The following is a 19,318-nucleotide window of genomic DNA, read 5'->3' as shown; positions in this document are numbered from 1 at the left end:
AACCTAAGTATCATGGGGAATTAGGAAGGCTTCTCAGAGAAAACAATTCTCAGTGGAGGAGGCGAGTTACTGGGTAGGTAATTTAGAACAGTGCATTCTGGATAGAAAGGAAAGATTCCAAAGGGGCAGCCGTGTGAGATAGCTTGAGTATTGAGCACCAGTAGCGTTAGCTAGCTGAAGATATCTGAGGCAGAGATTAAGATGAGATAGAACTAGAAAGGTAGGCCAGGTCCCAATACCCAGTCTTTAGATCCCCTCCAGAGGAACTTGGGATTTTGTTTTCTTTAGGAAATGGGAAGTGTTGGTGGATTTTTTAGTAGTGAAAAACTTGGTGATCAAATTTGTAGATCTTGAACAAGTTCTGTAACCTCAGTGCCCCTGCACAAAGGGATAATCACATTTCCAAGGCTGCCTTGAGGACTGACTGGTAGGATGCATGTGAAGCCCTTAGGACTCTGCATGGTGATATCAGTTAAGAAGGTGCAAAGCCTTATGGCATCTCACCTACTGCCCCACTCCCTTGGAACCTTCTCTCTCTCTCTCACTCTTCACCAGACCCCAAATTCAAATTTACTGTCATTATAATTTGCATATTCTTGCTTTTTAAACTGTTAGTGGTGTTAAACATTTTCCTGTAGTTATTGGTTTTGTTTTGTTTTGTTTGTTTTTCAACACAGGGTTTCTCTGTTTAATAGCCCTGGCCATGCTGGAACTTGTTGTGTAGACCAGGACAGCCTCCAACTCAGAGATCCACTTGCCTCTGCCTCCCAAATACTGGGATTAAAGGCGAGTACCACCACCACCCAGCTGTGGACTATTTATATACTATCTTTGGAAAAATTTTTGTTAAGATCCTTTGCCCATTTTTTTTAAACTTCATACATAAACATTGTATCTACATTACTACCACCCCCACCTCCTCCCCAATTCATGTTCTTTTTTAATTATTTTTACGTGTGTGTGTGTGTGTGTGTGTGTGTGTGTGTGTGTGTATACATGTGTATATAACCTACTGAGTCTACTTAGTGTTGCTTATACATATGTATATCCTAGGCTAACAACATTCAGTTGAACATCCTATGTACTATAAACCATCCCTGGAAGAAGTTAATTTTCCATCTCTCAGAAACGTATAGCTCCTTATCCAGGTGTGGGGCCATGTGGCATCCCCCTGCCCGTATTGGCATGTCAGCTAGTGGTGTCATTGTTCTGGTCTTGGTAGGTTTGTTTGTTTGTTTGTTTTGTTTGTTTTTTGTTTTGTTTTGTTTTTGAGACAGGCTTTTTCTATGTAACTGTCCTGGAACTAGCTCTGGAGACCAGACGACTCACAGAGATCCACCTGCTTCTGCCTCCCAAGAGCTGGGATTAAAGGCATGCTCCACCACCACCCAGGTTGTTGTTGTATTCTTAATACTTATCTTTATACCCACAAACAAATACAGCTCTCACCTCTCATCAACAGAGACTATTAGAGAGATCTACAATGGGTCAAAATGCAAAGAAGAAGGGACTGTAGGGTACCCAATCCAAACTGATACATCTGCAGTGCAAACCCTACACCCAGGGCTCAGGAAAAATTGCAGAAGAGGAGGCAGAAGGATTGTAATTGCCAGAGGCCCAGGATGCCTGTTGCTAGATAGTGTCCTCTAGGTGTGACAGGGAAATGCATCTTTGCCTGTTTTAAAATGTTTTAGTAGTAAGAATTCTTTTGGGAGGGAGGGGTTGGAGAGACAGCTCAGTGGTTAAGAACACTTATTCTTACAGAGGACCTGAGTTCAATTCCCAGCATCTACATGGTGGTTTGCAACCATCTGTAACTCCAGTTCCAGGGGATCCAATGCCCTCTTCTGACCTCCATGGGCAGATAGGATGCACATGGTGTACACAGATATGTGTAGACTAAATACTCTCACATAAAATATATAAATCTAATTAAAATCTTGGTTTAATTTTGTGTGTGTATGGGAGAGATGTATGTGTGGAATTCAAAGAGGAGCCTTATAAAGACCATTCTTCCACACTTTACATGGGGTTCAGGAATGGGACTCAAGTGGCCAGACTTGCACAGCAAATACCTTTACTGCTGGGCCATCTCATCAGCTCAAGAGAACTTGTTATGCATTCTTGATACTAGACCCTTATCCGGATTGAGACTGTTGTTTTCTAATACCACAAAATTAGTATCTCTTATTCCCATAGCTGTAAAGTTACATTTTCTTACAACCATCCCTGACTTTGTACCTAGCCTCCTCTTTTTCTTCAAGAGGTACAAGAAGATAAGATGCTTTGTAGGGAACCATGGAGTTGGCCTGGCCTAGCTGGCTTGAGAAACATGCATCATTGGTTTTTCAGGTTAGAGTCCATGGTTCCTGGGGCACTGTACTTTCTAGTTCCTGAGAGACTGGCCTACTCCCTCAGGCAGCGAAGCATGCAGGCCACTTAGTGTTTCTCTGTATGTTCGTTCCCTTAGAAGTTAAGGAAGCAGAGAAGCTTGACAGGACAATTGGTCTTAGACATTAATCTTGTGCACCCTGTATAGCTTGCAAACTTCACTGTATCCTGGCAGCTACAACTGTTTTAATCCTGGAAATTGCCATTATATTCTGTTGCTGATAAAGGTATAAAAAGTCTGATTGCTCTCAATAAAATTGCCACAGCTTTAAGTTTTGTGAACCATCCAACTAGCCTGGTTTCATTCCTCATGGCCATATCAGGTGACCTTGCCCCAGTAAGTAAGCGCAGGCACTTAGAATGTTTTATACAAATTACAGACCCCCACTCACAACTGTATTGGCAAGAAGTATATTCAGCCATATGACCATGATTTAGGACTTTGTGACTCCTGCAAGAAATTTGAAGTGGCTGAACCAGGACTAGATTGATTCTCTTATACCCTTAGCTGTGCTCTCACCCAAAAGGTATACCAACCAGACTGGCATGTGTTGCCATCAGGAAAAGACGGAGGTCATGCCAATCAAGGATGAATCCTGAATTTTCTAAGCAAATATCTGTTACCATCTACCCCTTGATTATCTAGAAAGTAACTAAAAGGAAAAGATTTGTTTCTGGGGTCAGTTGCTTTTCATAACTAAAATGTAAAGATGAGGAAAAAGTGAGAGAGGGAGTCAAAATTTCTGTTTGTTGTGGGGGATTTTTGTTTTGGGGGATTTTTGTTTTGGGTATTACATGGCTTTGGCTGTCCTGGAACTCATTATGTAGACCAGGTTGGCCTCGAACACTCAGAGATCCAACTGCCTAGAGTCAACTTTTGGAGCTGATGTTTGAGGAAGCCTTTCCAGTGTTCAGCAATCCCAGATATCTATAGATAGCAGGGACTATGAAGGCTGCATCCAATATTTTTGACTCCTGGCCCATTGTTCAGTGGCTTTAGCAATGAAAGGTGTCCTGGTGGCTGACTGCAAACTGTCTGAAAGGCTAAAAACATGACAAGATTACTTTCAAGATCTACAGTAGTATGGTCCAGCTTAGTTGACCTGATGGGAATGGCAACAATAGTCACCTGAGAAAGAATCACAGTGAAAAGACACCATCCTAGCTCCAAGGGGAAATCAAAGCTCCACAATAAATCGAATCTGCCAGAGTGACCAGGGGAAATGTCCCAGCAGAGTGGTCTCCTTCATTACAAGAGAACTGTGTCCATTTTTGGCAAGAGTCACGCAGAAATGTAGTCTTATTGATGGATTTATCTCAGTTCTGGAGCACTTGCTTAACACCGAAAGCAATAACAGAAGAGTAGAGTCTCCTTCTGTGTCCAGTCTTTAGTGGTGGGTGTATTGCTTTGTCCAACTCGTGGAAACAGAGGTTGCAAGAGGCTTCTCAGTAAGCAGTTTCAGTATGAGCCCTCGTAGATGGTGAGAGGTGGCCACCTACAAGCCAGGAAGTAGGTTCTCAAGAATTTATCTTCCTAAGAGTAAAGGTAATTTGAGATTGTTTGGTTTAATTTTGTTGCTCTTCGAATACCATTGATTTATACAGAAGTTTGTCAAAGTCACTTTAAAATTGGAAAAGAAATTATATAGCTGAAAACTGAATGCATTCTAAAACTGTACAAAATATAGTTAGAGGAATACTATCCCCAATGTATCTAAGACTTTGAGTTGAACTAAACCAACTAAAAATGGTTCAATACAAAAATTTAACTATCTACTAAATAGAAAAGGACCTTTTACTATTAAAATATGAGAATACAATAAGTAATATGTATTTTTCTTTAAATGTAGCCATAATTTTTCAGTCAAATAAATTGCATAGTACTTTATAGTTCATGTTTTATGGTCTAAAACTCGAAGGGGAAACTGCATGTAGGTTCTATAAAATAACAACAAGCTTTCCCTTGCTACCTCCAAGCCTTGTAACCCAGGAATATTAAAGAGTTTCAGAGGCACTAAGTCTTTGAACATAGCAGGGTTTATGGCGAAAATCCATCCCAAAGGAGTATTATTTTGATAATACAATTTAAATTTCCCTATTCATTCTTATGTATATATATTTGGGGGTCATTACGTAAAATATTGAATAATTTGAAAACTTACTTTTTATTTTGTATTCAGTATGGAGATTTATTCCCAGAGTGGGGCTTTTCTGATGCAAAATTGGAATGCTTGTGTAGTCACAACAGCTGTCCCCACACCATGTGGTGTCTTCCATTACTTTACTGTAGCGATGAGTTTTTGGCCCAGTGTTTCAGTAATATTGGACACACATGGTTTTAAGTGCAAAGCAGTATGCTTATGCATTCATTTGACTTTCACAGCTACGGTTGGCTCTATATTAGAACAGGGAGAATACATTCACACCACGGCCACCCTCATGGCTGCTCCAGTAGCTGATCACAGTGGGCTCTGTTCCTTCTAAAGACACTGCTAACTATTGCTGAGGAATTACACATTCACCAAAGGGCCTTGCCGCTGTAGGAGAGAGGATAATGAGTAGCTCAAAGGCCACACTCAGATTTCAGCCCACAGGTTCTTAGTATTACCCATCTTTTAACGATAATAGTAAAAATCATGGCCATGAAATAACTAAAACTAAAAGGAAGTTTGCTGAGGCAGTCAGTGATTTTTTTTTTCTTCAGATTTTCAATACAGGTATTTAATTTAAATGAAACGTTGCCTTCCCAGGAAAACAGTGGCACCATGTTGTTAGACTTATTAGCAAGAAATTAAATTAAAATCTGATTGGTTTTTAATGTCGACTGTTGATATATGTAGGTTTTGGAAAACCAATCCATTAAAAATAGCAGTTTTGCACAGATTTCTGTTAAAACTGATGTAGATATCAGGTGACTTGCTGTGCTCTGAAGCACACTGCCCTAGTATGATTTTGGTCCTGTTTCAGTGAGGATCTTAATGTTCTTCATGACTTGATTTTGCACTTCCAGCTTATATTCAAATTCTCCTCAAGCTTAACCTTATCTGCATATCTGTATACTTACTAGAGCTTTGGATTTTAATAATCAGAATAATATTTTCTTTGAAAATCTAATTTGCTCCTCTAAATGATATCTAAATAACTCATTTTTCCTTAAATAAGGCAAAAAGAAAGGAAAAGAAGGAAAAACTCGCTGTGCAATTTTTAGCTTAAGTGACACAGAGAATTAAATTTCTGATCTTTCATTAAATATCAAAGAAATTCTAGCCAGATTCAGTGTAGACTACCTTTTTATATAAGTGAGTTTATGCATGTATTGTAGGGGTTGTACTGATGAATATGTTCGAGGCTTTCAGCCCTTAGTGGATACAAAATAGAATGATTGATAAAATCCTCCCTACTATTGGCTATTATTTACTGACTCTTAAGTGGCAGGTTGTATTTATGCCAATTTATCTGCTTCAGGGAACATTCTTGATAGCAGAACAAAGTGAATAAAAGTAGTTTGCTTTGCAAATGAATGCAAATAGGAAAGCCTTTCGGATAGCCCTTTAACAGGGGCAGTGCACTTTGATTATGAGTGAAGCTGCCATTTGGACATGGTGAAAAGAGCATGCTTGAACCATTGATTGGGGGAGACAGTAAAAAGTCAGGAAGGGCCCTGTTAGGCTTGCAGGGAGGCAGGCGGATGTCAGTGTGGTTAGAGCACAGTGGGAGAATGACAGGGAGGATTAGTGTCAGGGAAAGGCTTTGCTGGAGCTCTGGAGATAGTCCCTGGGGTCACTCACCTCTAACTGTTGTTCTGTGCTGATGGTTCTGTAATGCAAACTGCCTGATGTATGCCTGTTCATTATCGGAAATGGTGATTAGAAAAGGTATTTGTTTCTAAGATTTTTCTCCCACTACCTTTCCTCTCGTTTCTTTTTAATTAAAGGGAAATGAGGTGGGCTTCCTTCCTCTCTCATTGTTTAGTGCCAGAGTGGCTGCTGCCTCTGACGGGTGATAGATAGCTTATGCTAGAATATAGCTGTCATATTATGGGTTTTTCTTATTCAACAGTGATTTATGTTTCTTTACTTGGTTTTAGGTTTTGACCATTGGTAGTCACTAGTAATGAGATTCAGGAATATGTTTCTGCTAGAATTTTTCACAGTTTTGTAATCTTTAAGGTGTTTTCACTATTTCAACTATTAAAAGCTTTGCATGGACTGGACGGTTCACATCTTGGTGTAAGAGTTTCTGTCTAATCTTACTTGTTCTCAGGTTGTACAGAATGATAGCATTTGATAAATTTCTAAAATTGAATGTTGTTATTATTACATAGAATGGGCAAGAAATGTAGCCTTGCACAGTTCTGATTCTCAATCAGTGCTTTATCTATTCAGATTTTCATGTCTATGTCTAAGAACCATTTTGTTTTCTTTTATAGTGTTTTTTACTTCAAAACTTTGCTAGCCATGTTATGTGAGTCATGTGAGCAGTACTACATTTTGTAGCGAGAGTTTTTTATAGACTTTTATAATGGTTTTTTATTTTCATGTAAAATTGGTCTCTTTTTCTAAGTATCTTCAAAAACATGGTTTTGCATTATGCAGTACTTCCTTATTCTTATATGCATACAAAAATCTTTCAAAGACTGCTGGGACTCCATTCTGCCTATAAATATGCTGCCCTAGCCTTTGACTAAGTTTAAATACATGTTTAGTACTATTGGTCATTGCAGAAAGGGTTCGCCAATAATTGTTTCACAAGCTTATTAATGTTTTAGTAAGCATATTTCCAATTGTTTTTTCTTTAATGTTTTACAGGCACCTGAATGGACAGAAGAGGACCTCAACCAGCTGACAAGAAGTATGGTTAAGTTCCCAGGAGGGACCCCAGGTCGATGGGAAAAGATTGCCCACGAATTGGGTCGATCTGTGACAGATGTGAGTTCACTGAGATTTGCATTGTGTGAGCGGTGACAAACCAGAACAGGCCCACTATGCAGGAGGCAGCCTTAGATGGGTCCTGGGTTATCTGTGGAGAAAGGACCTGGGAGGGAACCATTAATGAAATAAGCAAGAAGCAGATGTGAGTCCATCCCCCGCTCCACAGTATAACAACTGTGTGCAGAATTGTAGTGTTCAGAGACTTCAGCTACTGAAACCTAATCATAGAAAACAGCATTAGGTTCTGTGTTTGTATTGCCCCTTTAATCATGGAAAAGACAGTTTTCCAGCTTATCAGAATTAGAGAGGTGATATTTCAGCCTTAACACTGAAGTACAGCTTGCCAGTGTATTTAGACAGGTGGTTTGGATTAATGCAGTAAGCACTGGTCTTAGTGCAGATGGAATGTTTCTGACCATTCCTTTTGGCGCGTATGTGTGAATGGCCATACCTAACACCTAGGAGACAAACTACTGACCAAGGACCTTTTGACATAGCACTCTATGTGTTTTCATTCAGGGAATCTACAGTAGAGCACCTGACATGTTCCAGATCTTCAAACATATAATTAGGAGAGAGACGGGAACTCTCCTGTCTCAGTTATCAAACTATCAAACTGATATTTGTGTAAAGCATAGTAAATACCCTTTACTAAATTTCCTTTATATACATCTTATGGTTAAAAGTTCTTCAAAGAGTTGCTAAAAGAAAGATTTAAATTTCCTCTGTAATTCTGTTAGCATGCCTTTAGGTCTTTTCTACAATGAACACACATTTAATGAGCATACTAATAAAACACAGCTACCAAAACAATGAGATTTGTTATAATTGCTATGACTTATTTTCCAGAGTAAACTTTTATGTATTTTATTTAGAAACAAACATATATATTTAAAAAGTACTGTCAAATTTTTTTCTATTCCTCTTTTCCTTTTGGTTAGGACTTGCATTGAGAATTTCACATTACATATATATTTACATATATAAGTATGATCATGGGACAAAAGCTGTTGTATCTAGTAGCAGATCATTTCTATGGTTTTGTGAAGTGACCAATTATCTTTAGCTCATGGAGAACCATAGGGATACCTTTTCTTCTTCTAAGAGTACTGCTGAAATATGCATTTTATTTTCTCATTTTAAGGTATTTTGTAAGGAATGGTATAATTAACTACATTAAAGACATTCCAAGGCTACTGATATTTTAAACATTATATTTTTTAAATTGCTAAAATAATTTTTAAACATTCTAAAAATACTGTTTTAAAGAGCCCAAAACTTTTAACCTGATTGTATAAAGAAAAACAATAATATGCTAATTAGTGTCTTCTTAAGAGGTAAATAATAGCAGCACATGCACTTCAGGGGCAGAGGCAGGTAGATCTCTCTAAGTTCAAGGCCAGCCTGGTCTACAAAGTGAATTCCAGTACAGCCAAGGGAAACCCTGTCTTGAAAAACCAAAAAAAGAAAAGGTAAGGATGAAGGCTGAAAAAATGCTAGTCTTACAAGTTATTGCCAGCAGAGCCTCACCGAATTAATCTTGTGCCTAGTTCACAAGAGTAGTCTTGCTGCAGAGGTTTCTTTTTAAACTTTTACAAATTTATCTTGTATGTTTTACTGTTTTTTTCCCCAGCCTTCTCCTGGGGAGGCTGATTTTATGTCTGCAGTACTTTTTAGTATGAAGTGGTTAACTGTTAACTTTTTGACTTTTTGTATACACTGCATGATGTTTTGTTTCTACAAAATCAAAAGCACCTTGCAAATAGTTAATAGACCTAAACTTTCATAACCTCCCAAGATGTCATTGTAACTTTTCTCCTGTGTCACTGTCTACTGCCCTGTATCATCTCTACAGCCTTACTATGCATTTCAGTAAGCACAGAGGGACAGAGACATTCCCTATTAAAAAACAAGCAAACAAAAAAAGCCAGGTGTCTGAAGATGTAGCAAGCTTTCTTGTTGGACTATCTTTGAATCGCCAGCCCCCAAATAGCAACGAGACTTATTATTAATTATGAAAGTTTGGCCTTTAGCTTAGGCTTGTCCCCAACTAGCTCTTATGACTCAAATTAACTTGTTTCTATTAATCTATGTTCTGCCACGTGGCTTAATTACCTTTGCTCTATACCGTATATCTGACTTCTTCAGAGTCTCTTGGCATCCCTAGCGTAATCCACGTGCCTAGATTCCTCCTCTTTCTCTCTCTCCCCAGAAATCCCACCTTTCTCTCCTGCCTAGCTATTGGCTATTCAGCTCATTATTTAACCAATCACAATGACACATCTTCACACAGTGTGTGTAAACAAATATTCTACAACATTTCTCCCTTTTTGTCTAAGTAAAAAGGAAAGGGTTTAACTCTAACAAAGTAAAACTATATACAATAAGAACAATTATCAGGTAAGAATTACATTTACAATTTTCAGTTCATTTGTATCTGTCAACTTTGGAGAAAGTACTCTATTATATATCCTATCTTATTGAGGCCAAAGTTTTAATACCTAAACCACTTTTTATTATAACTTGTATTGCCATCCTAAAAATATTTTTTTAGACCCTAAAACATCTTTTTAGATAAACAACTTAAGCTTTTATGTTTCTCAGCCTTATAAACTTTACTTCTCTTTAGTTTCTCTTTTGAATATGGTAACAAGAAAAACTGTAACTGTAACTATCTATTCTTCAACCCCACCAAAGACCAGAGGATACATTACCTGAGTAAACAAAGTGCAGAGCAAACAACTTCCAAAACTATAGAAACAATAGAGACAGCTGGCTGTCTAGACAGTCACTGAAGGTTTCTCTGCAACATTGGGGCGTCCATCTTTGGCCTGCAGGCCTAGAATATCTGACAGACTTTTCTGTGAAGCAGGAATTTTGAAGGGCCATTTGTCTTGGTAAAGTTTGGCAATCACCTTCTTTTGTGTCTTGCTTGTCCAATTTGGACAGCATACTGTTAGCAGTCGAGGCAAGGGCAGTTTCTTGCCCAGTGGCTAACTTTGCCATAATAAAAGCAAACTCCATATGGAGGTTCTTTGGTGCCCATCCTTTTTAGAAGTAAATTGGTGCTGTCAGGAGCAGAAGTGTCTCACTGTCATGAAAAGCCTTAGGTTACTAAAGCATCTAATTGCTGTATTCTGTAGGTCTCAGAGTGTTTGAAGACCATCGATCTATCTATCCAAAATATATCTCTTTAACCTTGAAAATATACCTAACTTGACTACAAGTTTGATTATTATACATGACTAACTACTAACCTGTATTTCTTAATTATACATTACATTTTTAAATGAGCTATATAGGTACAATACCTTAAACAAGAGTAAAAACATATATACAGTATGACAAAAATAACCTTAAATTTGTATCAATGAACAAAAATGTCTTAAACAAGAGTAGAAACATAGTGTTCTAACAAAAATAACCTTAAATTTATATCAGTATACAAAAATCCATACCAGTGTAAAGCATTTGAGATTAATAGTTGCTTTTTAATTTAAAGTAGATTCAATAATTACCCTTTTATCCTATACTTTCCATATCCCCCTTTTTCTTTTCAGAAAGAAATTCTTGAATCCCACCTCCCTTGCTTAGCTTCCTCCCTTACCATGACCAGTAACAGTTTGCAACCAACCCCCCTAAATGATGACAAAACATTCATAACTCACTGAATGACCAAAAACTAACAACCCTATCTCTTGGGAATGTGGGCATCATGTTCTCTAGACTGCTTCCTTTTGTCTGGGGGCAATGACATCTCTAGGGTACCCTGAGAAAATAGGGATAATGGCAAGTCCTGGGAGAGCTAGCTGTATCATTTGTTGTCCAGTCCCAATGTGATGGGAAAGTATGGAGCTTATCTGAAGTCCTGGCTAGAGTAGTCTGTGAGGCCGGACCATCTCAGCTAGCAACTTTGAAGTTGTTCTAGATGTAGATTTTTGAGATGTAGATTTTGCAACAGATCTAAGAGTCTAGATCACTTGGGCTACTTGTTTTGTCTTTATTCGTGCCCAGTCCTTTTATTCTGAGAACATACAAACTTTTAAAGGTAACTTACATCTCTGCGTTAACACAGCATGAAATGTGCAGTGTGCACAAGTCAGCTAAAGTTGATTTGGTCAGCTAGCAGCTAGCTATGCCCTCTGATTCCAGGTAAACTTTATTGGTACAGCAGAGTGCCAGTGTGAACAATTCTCCTGCAACATGAAGACTCGGCTAACTTTTTTAAAACTATTTTTATTTATTCTTTGACAATTTCATACACATAAATATTGTGTCTTGGTCATATTGTGGTATTGGTTTTTATTTTACTTATATATTTTATGTGTCTGCACATACGTCTCTGCACCATGTTCATGCATACTTGGTGCCCAAGGAATCTAAAAGAGGACAACAGATCCCTCAAGACTGGAGTTATAAACACATGTGTGTTGCCATGTGCTCTTAACTACTGAACTCTCTCTCCAACTCCCAGCATGCTTGTTTCAGTGATGCCCAAGAATGACTTGTGAATCAGACTAGAGCAGCCGAAATGGTTTCAGCTGGTCCAGTTCCTTTAGTAGAATGTTAAGTGAGAGTTAATCACATTTTCAAAGGTCACTTACACTTCTTTTTGGCTTGCAGTGTTAATTAGATTTGTTGTCATTAAGAAGTGGATTGTGGAAGAGAAACCAGGTTCCTTTGGCGGTCACCATCTCCTCTTACGCCTGCTCACTGACCTGCTCTGTGGCGGCCAGCCCCAGGTCCACACAGCTGTTGTTTGACCCTGTGGTCCTGCTAAATGTGTAGCTTCAGGCTTGCTTCTTTCCTTCCAGAAACAATTGACCTTTTATGGGAAAGGTGAGAGTGTGACGGTGCTGGGGTCTCGACGGCTCACTATTTAGATTGTTAGAGTCTAGTAAAATACCGATTTTGATTCGTCAGTTTAAAAAAGAATCAGTCTATTACTTGTCATAATTAGAGTTAAATTATTAAATACTACTGTGGGGAAGGACAAGCAATATTTTAGTTTTAATTTATTTTATATGAAGTATTTTTTAATGCAGATAAACTATCAGGCCAACTTTATTGAGGCTTCAATATTTTAAATGTTAACTACATGCCTCTTGGCATATAATTTTAGTAGCCACAAAGGACACTCAAATTGTAAAAACAACAAAGGAAACAAAAACTGTCTGGCATGTAAAACCACCTTTAATGTGATTATTAACTGCAGGCTTCTACGTTAAGGTCAGGGAGCATCGGATTTCTTGCTCCTGAAGTAATATTCTCTTGCCTGAAAGGCTGTAAGCCGACCCTGGTGCTCTGTCAGCCACTAATCTCTCACATTCTGTTTATGATAATAGACTGAGTGGGATTCTCTGCTTGTTTAGAAAGGGCCAGGTAGACAGCAAAACAAAAGCCAGGTGGCTAGATTTAACTTTTATAATTAATGCCAAAGGGTAATATAAGACCCGTTTAAGGTACGCCCGTGAAGGGACGCGCACAGCTAGTGAAATCCCAGCTTCTTGTCACACAGCTGTAACCAGCTCAGAGGCCGAAGATACCTGTGGGAGAATTCATACAGTGTTATTCTGGTGGCTTTTTCAAAGTCAAGAAGCCTTATGGTTATCAGTAAATTAAAAATAGAGTTTTATATTATTTTGACAATATAGTGCTATTATTTTAGCATCAGCATAGCCCTACCTGAATTTGTGAAAATGATGAAGTTTAACCCTTTGGTTTCTGCACTGCACTGCCAGCTTCCCGTGTTCTCTGTTCTCTGTGGCCCAGCTTGATCTCTCTTCTCAGTCCTCCCCCTCCCCCCACCTTCAAAACCCCTTCTCCTTAGAGTGCCAGAGTGCTCTATCTTATCCTCCATGCTGGATGAGTCACTAGCTCCTTGCTTTATAACTTTGAGTGATAATGTATTAATATGTAAAATAGTATTGTTACTAGAGAACATTCACACTCTGTTAAAAGTTTATCCTGTTTTATCTGTTTCTTGGGTTTTTCCTTGTGTTTGTTTTTTTTTTAACATAGAGTCTTCCTCTGTAGCCTAGGCTGAGCTGGAACTCATGTACCCCAGGCTTGCTACAAACTAGGGGGAGTCATTCTGCTTCAGCCTTCCAAGCGAATGGGATCACAGGCCAATTACTTAATCACTCTATTTGACCTGATGAGATTTCCACTGGGTATTATAGAGTAATTAATGCAGAAGGTTTTTATTTCTATTTTAATCAAGAAATCTGGCTTTTGGCTCTTAATTTACTGTTAGTCATTGATATGGGGCATACTGGGGAAATTTTCTTCAGTTTAATTTTTGGGGGGTTCTAATTTATGACAGTTGTTTTCAGGAATTAATGTGGATTTTTTTAAATGAGTTTTGAGGTTTGCATTACATTTATTTACTCTGTATGTCTGTGTGAGTGTGGGTGCCATGGCGTGTTTGGAGGTCAGAGGACATCTTGAAGAGTTTTTTTCTCTGCTTCCATGATGAGGGTCTGAGATCAAACGGAAGACTTTGCATACACCCAAATGTCTTTACCTGCTGAGCCATCTTACCAGCCCAGATGTGAAATAATTTTAACAATGATGACCTAATAAGATAATTGTCAAAGTCCTTTTTTTAATTTTCCAAGATAAAAACTACTTGGTCATATAAAACTATTCACTTTCAAATAGCTGGACTTGGCTGTTTACTTAATTTTTTTGCAGTTAAATATATAACTGAGAATGTTATAGACTATTTGATGTTTTACTAGTTGGATATCTTTAGTAGAGCAATATCAGGCTTCTTCAGTTAGTTTGTTTGAGCCTGTTGATACAGTCTCTTTAGAGCAGCCTTCTAATAGCCAGATAATAAAGAAAATGCTAAATTATTTTTAAAAAGCAGGAGGGACAATAGGGGCCAATGCATGCCTACACATATATATACACACACATACACTAAATAAACAAATACATAAATAATTATTTTTGAGACAGGGTTTGTCTGTAGCTTTTGGAGCCTGTCCTAGAACTCACTCTGTAGACCAGTCTGGCCTCAAACTCACAGAGATCCACCTGCCTCTGCCTCCCGAGTGCTGAGATTAAAGGCGTGCACCATCACCACCTGGCAATAAAATATTTTTTAAAGGAAAAGATACCATAGAAAATATCAAAACAAAATAAGTAACAAATACAACAGCAAAATTGTTGAAAGTTGTCTTTAGGAAAATCTCCTAGAAAGCAGAATAAAGGGGCAAACTTTTAACATATAGAAAAGAAATGCAGGAATTCAGCCCTAGAAATACAGATCTGATTGAGTCTCAATAAAAGAGAAACTAGAGGCAAGATTTTTTGTTAAGTAAATGATACAGCAAAGCTTTCTAGAATGCAGGGATACCTGAGGCCACTTTGTAAGAGTTTCCCAAAGCCAAATGGATATATGAAGAAAATCACAGGGAGATTTACAAACACCGAGAATACATAAATCCTCAAAGATCTCCTTACTATGGAGAACATTCCTCCAGAGTAAGGCATGTCAGAGTGGCATCAGGCCACTAGGCCACACTAGACTCTGGGAGGTGAGGAAGCTGTCCTTTTGCAATGCTAAGATATAACCTGAATTGCGAGCAGTTACTTTGTGAGAGCAAATATGAGAGGTTATCCACCAGCAGAAAGAGGAAACGTGAGCTCCAAACAGTAAAGAATCAAGTACTGAAACAGCAGTCACATAAATCACCACCCTCCAGTGTGTAGCCAGCACGAACATGACATGCAAGTTGGAACAAGAGATTGAGGATGATTTTATGACAATAATTGGAACCCTGGGAAAGGGTTTTTAGAATAGATAGTATAGCTTAGAACTTGGGCAATGTATATATTATATATGTGTGCATATGTATATGAAATGTGTGCATTCATGTACAAAAGAAAGGCAACTAGAAACTTCACAAAATACAGAGGCCCATTACCACCACCACCTACCAAAAAGAGTAATTTCAGTAGATGATGTGAACAGTACTTACCAGGTCACAATATTGGAATATCTTATATAATGAATTTTCATATTTTAAACATAATGTTTTACACATAGGTTTTCAATTTTAAAATCTACACATTATAGAATATTCTTGTGACTGTTCACCACAATATGTTTTCTCCTTACTATTTAATAATAGATTTGTAGCTGGGCTCATGTGACTTGCTGTGTATCCAAGAGCATTATTTACTTTTCTTGCTCTGACAGAATGCATTGACAAAAGCGTCTTAAGGGAGAACTATTTGTTTTGGCTGACAGTTTCAGTACACAGTCCTCCATGATAGGGGAAACATGGGGCAGGAACTCAAGCGTCTACAATCAGGAGACATGCAAAGGAATGTCTCCTCTCAGCTTTCTGTCTTTGGTTTTTTTTCCAGCACCCCAGTCCATGGAATGGTACTGCCCACTTTTAGGGTTTCTCTTTCCTACCTCAGTTAATCCATCTAGATAGTCAGTCCCTCACAGACATGCTGAGGTGTTTTTCTTCTACGACTCTAGAGTCTGTCAAGTTGACATATAAACTGCCATACCAAGGACGACCTTGAACTTCTGATCCTCCTGCTTCCACCTCCCAAATGTTGAGATTGGAGGGGTTATAGGCATGTGCCACCACATCTGAATTTTTAAATCAATAAAGCATGTTCTCTTTCTTATAAACATAGACTTAATTAATCTGAAATCTCTTAAACAAGTCCCTGAAGGGCTAGAACTGTCCCATATATGTATAATACCACCATTCTAACTACAGTGATGCCCTGAGCCAACCCTGAGTAAGTCTTTGGTGATTATTGAGTAGAGTGGAAAGATATTTCATTGCTAATGTCATAACCAGTGAATCAGAATGCTTGAACTAAAAAGAGATTATTACTGCAGTTCTTTGGCTCTGCAGACAGAGGTAAAGTGGAAAAAGAGCACGCCTTAAGAAAACCTGGGAGTGGTGTCTGACTCCTGTTGTTGTGTGGCTTTGTTGTTCCTCAGGTCGCCTGAGCTTGAGTTTCTTCGTTGTGATACCAGTTTCATAGGGTGGGTAGGAGATGGCATGCCATAGCAGGATGAAATACTGTGTTAATATAGACCATTACCACTTTGCTGCAGATAACATTCTAGAAAAAGGATTTGTTCAAGGCCATCGAGCTAGTTAATGGAGGTCTGAGTTAAGAGCTCAGACCAGGTGACTCATTCTTAGCCCATGTTGCCCTTTGGATCCCTCATATACTGCAACTCTAATTCTGTTAATCATGCCTCAGTCAAAGGCTTTTCATCTTCTGTGGCCAAAGAGATACATTTGAACACACAGTAGTACTGTCACAGCAACTGACCGTAAGCGTAGCAGGGCTCCTGGCGAGCTTCACTGTTTCAGATGGCCTTCCAAGCAGCCGACCACTGTGCATTAGAGGAACTCTCATCCTCTTTTGCCAAGCGTGTGCAGTACCCAGACTGAGTTCTACCATCAGCACCCCCACAGCACCCTAGAAAAAGATTGCTTAGAAATGTTTTTGAAAGGGTTGGGAGAAAAGATCTTTCTGTGAAACCCAGGCTGGCCTCAGATTCTCAGTCCTTCTGCTTCTGTCTCTCAAGCACTCATATGGATCACACTCAGCTGAAACTTTTCTAATTCTCCCACTTCAGACACTCATTGTTTCTATAGCCCTCTACATGTTCTGTCACTAACAATCTGAGTTTGCAGTTTGTACTCATCCAAGCTCTGTGTCTTAGTAAAAGCATAACATCTACTTTAAAGCCTATTTCCAATTTACTAGTTAAGTCATAGGCACTTTGAATACTGTGGTCATTCTTATTCATAAGACAGTTGCTCAGCTCACAGTGTAACCTGTGTTCTTCTAATAGAATCAGCTGGTATAGTGGGAACTTAATATAGTACCCTCAGTTATATGCATAACGTCTTACTGACATTGAGCAGATGCTCAGGCTAATGCGGTTTAAGTTGCCTCCTTTTCCTAATGTTTTGGGAAACTACTAATCTGAGAGGGACATGAGTGAAATCATACTGGGTTATTTAAGTACTCGCTGAGTGTGCTAATAGTGTCTACAAAACTATACTAGTGTCTGTCACAGAAGTATTTCCTCCCAACAGATGACCATCAATCTATTTATAGAGATGGTAAGTCAGCTAGTTGAAAGATTCCCCTCTTTTAATGGATAAGATGAGCACAATTAAAGACATTTGGAGAGATAATAAGAATGTTCAGCTCTGCTTCCTACCAACATTTTTTCAAGTGGACCATTATTTAATGGTTAGGTAGCAGAATATACTTTGAATTTGAAAGCTGCAGTAGTTCTAGGTTATCGTGAGTGGGAAATCCAAATTTATTTTACTAACTAAAGTAAATAGAATAAATAATATATCTCTTAGCTGCATAATTCTTTATTATCTGCGTAGAGAAAGAGATTGGGAATTGCACATGCTGTGTCACCGTTGTGGATGCCAGAGGACAATTTTGTAGAGTCTGTTCTCTCTCCACTTTTACTTGAGTTACAGGTATCTAACTTAGATCACTAGGTTTGTGTGGCAAGCACCTTAACCTGCTGAGCCATTGTGCCAGCCTACAATATCTGTTGTTATACTAATAGTGAAGATATCAAGTGAGCCAGAATCTGAAAGTATGACTGAAGATATCACTGCAGTCAATGTCTTCTTTCCTGGGTTACCTGAGGACACCAGGACTATGAACATACACTCTGGACAACGTAGAGGATCATGGAGTTCCATAGGTTAAACAGAAATTTGAACCCGTGTATCCGTCTGCTTACCTAGCTTTTACCCATTTTGCTAAATTCCTTGTTTTTGTTTTGTTTTGTTTACTCTGAGCTTTATGCCCCCAACAAGATAGAGGCTCCCATCTCTTGAGAATTTTGAGGATAAGTTAAGATAATTATTTATAAAGGAATTATTAGATAATATAAAGGATAATTATATTATAAAGGAATTAGTTGCTCTTTTATGCCTGAGACATCAGAACACGATGAAACACATTTTCCTACAATTCTTTTATCCACATGACTTAATGCACACTGGTACAGTGTGTTCCCCAGAAGCTGCCCAGTCCAGTTGTTTAGGTACTAACGAAGAGACCTTAGCTTTTTGAGTCCTGTGCAGAAATTTATTCTTCTTCCCAGGTGAGACCAGAAAAAACATCCTAAACATAGCTTGTTGCAGACTGCGTTGAGACACATCTGCTGCACTGGCACATGACGGAAGTAGGACCAGCAGCTAAGACCTCCACTGTCAGCCGAGGAAACAGCACTAATCAGCTCCAGCCAGTTAGCACCTGTGTTTCTCAAGTCACACAGCTGTAGGGAGAGAAATACATTCGATGATGACCAGGCTCACAGAAAGATGCCTTTACTTTCCCAGAGGGGTATACCATCTTATTCAGAGGCACCCTGGACATGAGCTATTATTTTGGTAACTTATTTAATTGACTAAACTCATGATCAGCTGAAGATGCCAAACTTCCCCCCCAAGAAAATATGTATGTCATTATTTACCCTATAGATGCTTCTCTTGAGACATTAGAAGTTATCAAGAAAACTGAGTCACTGCAGCCAACATTTTTATAAACTATCGTTTTTCATATTATTTTTATTGTTTTATCTTATATGTATATGTGCTTTGCCTGCATGTATGTTTGTACACCACATATGTGCCTGATACCAGCAGAGGCCAGAAGAGGACATTGTAATACCCCAGGACTGGAGTTACAGATGATTGTGAGCCACCATGTGGGTGCTGGGTATTGAACCTGGGTCCTCGGAAGAGCAACCAGTGAGTGCTCTTAACAGCTGAGCCACCTTTCAAGCCCCTAAAAAATCATCTTATGATATCACAATCATGCAAACTTAGCAAAGAGGCTAAAATAACAGATTGTTGGGGTACATAGAGTTGAAACATTGTGTTTTGCTTCTAGCTACTGAACCTCTTATAAATTTAAGATTTATATGTAAATTAATTACCTTTCAAGTGGGAAAA

The 19,318-nt window shown here is 38.6% G+C and overlaps 1 protein-coding gene across 3 annotated transcripts in view; it reads left to right on the top strand.

Annotated features, from left to right (window-relative positions):
• Positions 1 to 19,318, top strand: part of Dnajc1 (DnaJ heat shock protein family (Hsp40) member C1) — a 188,287-nt gene that overhangs the window by 154,052 nt on the left and 14,917 nt on the right. For all 3 annotated transcript variants that reach the window (XM_059263639.1, XM_059263640.1, XM_059263641.1), the window contains one exon: positions 7,200 to 7,319. In XM_059263639.1, coding sequence (XP_059119622.1) covers positions 7,200 to 7,319 — 120 coding nt within the window. The remainder of the gene's footprint in view (positions 1 to 7,199; positions 7,320 to 19,318) is intronic.

The sequence above is a fragment of the Peromyscus eremicus genome, chromosome 5, assembly GCF_949786415.1.
Source record: "Peromyscus eremicus chromosome 5, PerEre_H2_v1, whole genome shotgun sequence".
NCBI classification, from domain to species: Eukaryota; Metazoa; Chordata; class Mammalia; order Rodentia; family Cricetidae; genus Peromyscus; species Peromyscus eremicus.
Note: the sequence above shows the minus strand (reverse complement) of the source record. Positions and strands in the feature narration are given on the sequence as shown.